Raw genomic sequence first — 6532 nt, 5'->3', positions numbered from 1 at the left:
ATCTTTCTTTTTAGTTTGTGGTTGTGATTAGAAATCATGTTTTAAGTGAAACTTAGTCACCCTTTTGCATAAGAAATTGGTTTTAAGTGAAAAAGAAAAGGGTAAACTAAGGAAAATTTTTGACTTTTTCAATCACAACAATGCTTAGTCAAATATTGAGATTTTCCAAGAATTTTAATTATAGGACATAGGGCACCAACCCAATTGATTGAAGGAAACTTTTGGTGCAACTTGCTTGAATTTCATACTTTGTGAAGCATGTATTGAATTAAGAACACAAGCTTGTGAGACTTGAGCCTATTGATGTGGTTACATTTTATAACCACTTATTTTCCATTCTTGTGTGCAATTGTTCTCTTTCTATGATTGTGATCCTTGATTTGCTTGATTCTATATGTCCATTTATTTCTTGTATTCATGCATTTGTATGATTGAGGCCATTATTTCATTAGCTCACTTACCCAATTAGCCTACCTTTTTACTCTCCATTGTTAGCCAATTTTGAGCCTATGCTTAACCAACTTATTCTCATTTTAGCACATTACAAGCCCAAGGCAGAAAACTAACGAAAAGTCCTTGTTTGGATCTTTGATTAGCCTAGGCTAGTGAGAGTATTTATTACTCAAAGTTGGTGAGGCTTGGGAACATTGGATGGGATAAAAAGGGGTAGTACACTTCCATATTTAGGAATTAGGAACATACTCATGTATTGGTTGAATGTATAAGACCTTATGCAATTGATGTCCTTGTACAGAGTATAAAAAAAAAGGAAATATATAAAAAAAAAAGAGAAGAAAAAAAAAAGAGAAGAAAAAAAATAATAAAAGGGGATAGAATGCCCCAAGGTGAAGTTCAACAAAAGGGAATCAATGCATAAGTGTCATGAATCAAGAAATAAGATGCATGAATATGTATAGGTTATTATATAGGGTAGTTAGAGTAGTTTAAATTTGTATAGGTTATTATATAGTTAGGTGGGAAAGTCTATACTAATCAAAGATCTAAACTCTAGCCCACTTAACCATAAATAATCCTACCTTGACCCTAACCCCATTACAACCTAAATGAAAGACCTCATGATGAATCTATGCATACATTGAATAAATGTTGATTGTTAGAAGAAAATCAAACTTTGGAAAGCTTGACTAGAAGAGAATTGAGTGAATTAACCCTTAAACACTTGAGTGAATAGAGCGGATACACATCCGGTGAGGGTTCGAAAGTTCAAATACATGTGTTCACCCATCTTATTTATATTCTTGCAAGTTCGGATTTTTGATATTTCAATACAATTGTGGTTTGGGCTTAATTCCTATTGCCTAGCTTTTGTGCTTACACATGTCTCTTGGGAATTGATTTGTTTGAACTAAGCATTTCCATTTGCTTTAGGTACTTGCATATAGATAGGACTCATATGGTTTAATTGCATTTAATAAATGTCATACCCCTTAGTTCCTTCTTATTTTAGCATGAGGACATGCTAAGGTTTAAGTGTGGGGAGGTTGATAAACCCCATTTTTAGGGTTTATCTTGTATTGAATTTAGAGTATTTTGATGACCTTTTCTCGCATTTAACCTATCAATTAGCATGGTTTTGTTATCTCTCCCGTATTTGTGCTTAAGTGTAAAAACATGCTTTTTAGGCCTTATTTTGATGAATTTTTATTTCTCCTTGATTCCATAAGGTGCCTTGATATGTTTGCTAGTAATTCCAAGATTGAAATAGGCCAGGCATGGATCAAAGGAAGCAAGGAAGGAAGCATGCAAGTGGAGGGAAGCACAAAAAGCCAAAGAATTGATCACGGCCAAGCACGCGTACGCGCACAAGGCGCTCGTGCGCACATTGCAGAATCAGCCAGGTACGCGCACGCGTACCGTGCGCGCACGCGTACCGTGCGCGCACGCGTCGATGTCTGCACATGACTTCATTAAAGCAACACGTGCCTGGCGATTTGGGGGTTTTCTGAACCCATTTTTTTGGCGCCAATTGCTGATAGAAAGGAATAAAAGGATCAAGGATTAAAGGGGAGATATAATACTTAGATTAGAAGTTAGTCATAGCTTGAGTTTAGAGTAGTTCTAGAGAGAGAAGCTCTCACTTCTCTCTAGGATTAGGATTAGGTTAGGGTTAATCTCTCTTCTTAGATCTAGGTTTAATTCATGCCTTAATTCAATTCTCCTTTGCCAATTCTTAATCTTCTCCTCTTCCTCTCTCTAGTTATGTACTTTAATTCTTGTGATTCTTCACTTTGTTTTGAATAGATTGTTGTTTCTTTTATTCCCTTTCAATAATGCAATTTGAGGTCATTCATGATAATTGTGATTTCCTTGGTTGTTGTTGTTAATTCTTTGTATTCAATTGTAGTTAGAATTCATTCTTGTTGTGATTTGCTACACTTTTCTTTTGTGCCTTCCGAGTGTTTGATGAAATGTTTGGTTGGATTTTTGTATAGATTTTGTTTCTCTTGGCCTAGGTAGAGTGATTAGTGACTCTTGAGTTATCTAATTCCTTTGTTGATTGATAATTAGAGATTGCTAATTGATTTGAATGCCTCTAAAGCTAGTCTTTCCTTTAGGAGTTGATTAGGTCTTGAGGAATCAAATTGATTCATCCACTTGACTTTCCTCCATGGTTAGAGGTTAACTAAGTGGGAGCAATGAATAATTCTCATCACAATTGAAGAGGGTAACTAAGATAGGATTTCTAGTTCTCATATCTTGCCTAGAGCTTTGTTAGTTGTTAGTTTATTTTCTTTGCCATTTATATTTCTTGTACAAAATCTTAAAACCCCAAAATAACTCACAACCAATAACAAACCACCTCATTACAATTCCTAAGGAGAACGACCCGAGGTTTGAATACTTCGGTTTATAAATTTAGGGGTTTGTTTTAGTGACAAACAACTTTTTGTATGAAAGGATTCTTGATTGGTTTGGAAACTATACTTCACAACGAGACTTCATTAGCTAAATTCTAAACCGTCAAGAATTCGTTCATCAGCTGGACAAGAAGCTTAAGGAACATGAGGTAATTTTAATTATGGCGCATCATTTTAATTTGTGTCAAGAACTCAAGATCAACATATGAAGGATGCATGAACTTATCCTTTGCTTTTCATTCTATGTATGCTCTTCTAAGCTTTTCTTTCTGATCTTAATTTAGCCATCTGGTTTTTGCTTGTAGAATGGGAAAGCTTCTAATCGCCTGTTCTATCTATCAATTCCTCCAAACATATTCATAGATGCTGTAAAATGTGCCAGTTCATCAGCATCTTCTGGTAATGGTTGGACAAGAGTCATTGTTGAGAAGCCTTTTGGTCGAGATTCAGAATCTTCAGCTGCTTTAACAAAATCGCTCAAGCAATATCTTCGTGAGGATCAAATTTTCAGGTTTTCTACCTAAACCAATTATGTAATCTACTACTTTACAAACTGTAAGTTTCACTACTTAAAATCATGGAGAATCATATACATGATTGATCACTATCTTGGGAAAGAGCTTGTGGAAAATCTCTCTGTTCTCAGATTTTCAAATCTCATTTTTGAACCATTATGGTGAAGGCAGTACATAAGAAATGTACAGTTGATATTCTCAGAAGATTTTGGCACTGAAGGGCGTGGAGGGTAACGATTCTTCCTTAGCTTCATTCACACTTTCTAATATATAGAAGGGATTCTCATTTATTTACTTATCTGTGCAGGTACTTCGACAATTATGGTATAATAAGAGATATTATGCAGAATCACTTACTTCAAATACTAGCCCTCTTTGCAATGAAAACCCCTGTTAGTTTGGATGCAGAGGATATTAGAAATGAAAAGGTCTCATTGTTATAACATATTCTGAATAAGTTCTACAATCGATGAAATAAATGCATGCCTTGAATTTTCTGCCTTGCCTCTTCCAGACAATTCATTTTTCTTCATCTATCTTATTTCAGGGGTTAGGAAGACTTCTTTGATGAACCAGTATCCATTTGGCACTTGAATTTTCAGTATTGTTCATAATCATTATTATTATTAATTTTTTTTAAAGAGCGAAAGTTTAGGTATTATTATTATTATTAATTTTTAGTATTGTTCACTTGAATTTAGGTACGTTTATAGAAAATTCAGCCAGCATTATAAAGCCACAATTGGTACTGATTTCGTCACAAAGGAGCTACAAGTAGATGACTCGTCACTTTACAGGTCAGTAATTTTAAGTTATCTGATAACTTTACTTTTAACTAACACATTCTTATTTTAGTCAAAACAATAAATGAGACTCTTTTGGCAGATTTGGGATACAATAGGACAAGAAAGGTTCAATAGTTTAGGTGCTGCATTTTATAGAGGTGCAGATTGTTGTGTTTTGGTGTATGATGTAAATGCACACAACACATTTGACACACTAAACAATTGGCATGATGAGTTCATTAAACAGGTGTGTACTATTTAGCACCTTTCTAAATGAGCAATACATGAAGATTATATCTTATATGTTTTGGTGTTTGGCCTCAGGCAGATTTGAATGATCATGAAGCATTTCCCTTTGTGTTACTTGGGAACAAGGTTGATGTAGATGGTGGAAACAGTAGAAAGGTATTAAAAAGAGTTTGGGCCTTTGAGATTAATATGCATAGTTTTGAAGTTGAAATCTCATTCAACTTGTTGCAGGTGACTGAGAAGAAAGCTAGGGAATGGTGTGCTTCTAGAGGCAAGTCTGGAGACCCCTTTCTTCATTCAATCCCATTTTAGGTGTGACCCTGATAATCTAAACATATTATTTTATCCTCATGGACTCCTTCCTGTACTCTTCAACTTATATATATGTAACTTGTCGTTTATGAGGGCTATAATTTGTATATTAGATTATGTCATTGAAAGCACTTAATAATTTCTTTAATTTAGTTATCTAATTATTATGTTTATGTCTTTTTTCTTTCCATCCATTCTAGATGATGTCATAAGATCTATGAAAAATCATTCTTCAAACTTTGAAACATGCCACAAAGAGCATACCTGTAGTATATACTTCTTTCACAAGTTGCATTTCTAAAATGATATCTTATATATGCGCATGCATTTACAGATTTATATCAATTTCCATGATATATATATATATATATGTTTTTTTTCATCATGCACGAAGAAGAGGATAAGAGCGAGGGTGATGTTCCACTTGTTAGTCTATCTATCATAGATAACAAAACCAGTACTAATCAATTAATGTCCTCCCAACTAGCTCAATCCTTTTTGAATAATGGGAGTTATTTTTTTATCATTATTTATCATATATGCAGTTTGAGTGCTCCAATTTTATCTGGTTTGCTGGTTCCAAACAAAAAGAAAAGTTGCATTTATTTAAGCTCCAAAAGATATTAGGAAATTATTTTCTTTCAAACTAGACAGAGTGCTCTAATAATACATATTATATAAAATGAAGACTAAAATTGAACAACTACTTCACTGTATACTCATCAGCAAAAAACTTATATGTTATCTTCAGATATAAAATAGAATTTTTGTACAAAATCACAATATAATAATGATTCTTATTTCACAACCGGAAACTCAGTTGTTTTTTACATATAAAATCATCATTGGTTGTAGAAACTCCAAAAGGAGTTTTAATGTGTTCAAATCTTTGTAATAGAAACAATGTTTGCAAATTTCTTAGCTCTGTTGAAACCCTCACTTGTGCTATGAATATTGCCTTCACAGGACTACAAGGATCCAAAGTAGTGTCTCACAGCCAAGTACCCTAGAAACATAGAAGATAATGACAATTTGGCAGCCAAGTTTTGAAGTTATTAGTATAATGGCATGGCAAAATATTGCTGTGAGGAAAAGCAGAATGATGGGCATTAATATATTTGTTATGGTCCAATGTTTCTGACCTTAGTTTAATTGTGTTGAGATCCACAATTCATGACATTGTTTTTGAAATTTTTATTTTGGTTAGATTTTGAAACAGAAAAGTAGCCAAATCATCTTCCTGTCATGTATTTACTTTGTCGTAACAGAGAGCTTTAATAAAACTTTTTCATGGTGCAGGTTTTGGAGAAGGATTTGGCTATATTTGGATTCTTTATTGCTTTAGGAAGAAGTACACGGTCCTTCCTTTTGGCAAATGGTTTTGATACCCTTGATGATCCACTGGAAGATTTCATCAGGTTTAACTTCTACTGATGTTATTCCTTTAGAATGTCAGGTTTCTTACAGTTCTAAGAATCTTATTATTAGTAGCTTTGTGCTGAGCTTACTAGTAGTTTTGTTGTAGTACTTGACCAAGATAATTATTATTAATAGGTATTTTTGGTTAGTATTTACGAACATTGTATCATCAGTTCTAAGAAAACGTAAGATGCAAGGAAAATTCTACATATTTTAGTTTTTTTCCTGTGTCTGTCTGTCTGCTTTTCCAATCGTGTTCCAGTAGATGCATATGCATATTCATTGGAAAAAAATCAGCCATTTAAATTTCAATTAAATGTTTGGGCTAAACTATGGATATTGGAATCATTTTTAGCTGAAAGCTTTGTAAGAA

General features: G+C 33.6%; 2 protein-coding genes across 5 annotated transcripts in view; both read left to right on the top strand.

Moving 5' to 3' along the window:
* Window positions 1-4600, top strand: part of LOC110267643 (glucose-6-phosphate 1-dehydrogenase 3, chloroplastic-like) — a 13993-nt gene extending 9393 nt beyond the window's left edge. For 3 of the 4 annotated variants that reach the window (XM_021113437.1, XM_021113440.1, XM_021113439.1), the window contains 4 exons: window positions 3005-3028; window positions 3185-3422; window positions 4152-4191; window positions 4280-4477. In XM_021113437.1, coding sequence (XP_020969096.1) covers window positions 3005-3028; window positions 3185-3403 — 243 coding nt within the window. In that variant the 3' untranslated portion in view covers window positions 3404-3422; window positions 4152-4191; window positions 4280-4477. Of the gene's footprint in view, window positions 1-3004; window positions 3029-3184; window positions 3423-4151; window positions 4192-4279; window positions 4478-4507 lie in introns of those variants that run through there. The other variant, XM_021113438.1, reaches the window with a different exon arrangement.
* LOC107620777 (ras-related protein Rab7-like) lies at window positions 3553-4740 on the top strand. Its single transcript, XM_021114593.1, has 6 exons — window positions 3553-3605; window positions 3702-3830; window positions 4096-4195; window positions 4280-4426; window positions 4504-4584; window positions 4660-4740. The coding sequence occupies exons 1-6, from the start codon at window positions 3553-3555 to the stop codon at window positions 4738-4740; spliced, it is 591 nt and encodes a 196-aa protein (XP_020970252.1).

The sequence above is a fragment of the Arachis ipaensis genome, chromosome B10 (genome assembly GCF_000816755.2).
Source record: "Arachis ipaensis cultivar K30076 chromosome B10, Araip1.1, whole genome shotgun sequence".
NCBI classification, from domain to species: Eukaryota; Viridiplantae; Streptophyta; class Magnoliopsida; order Fabales; family Fabaceae; genus Arachis; species Arachis ipaensis.
This window is presented reverse-complemented; position numbering and strand designations above follow the sequence as displayed.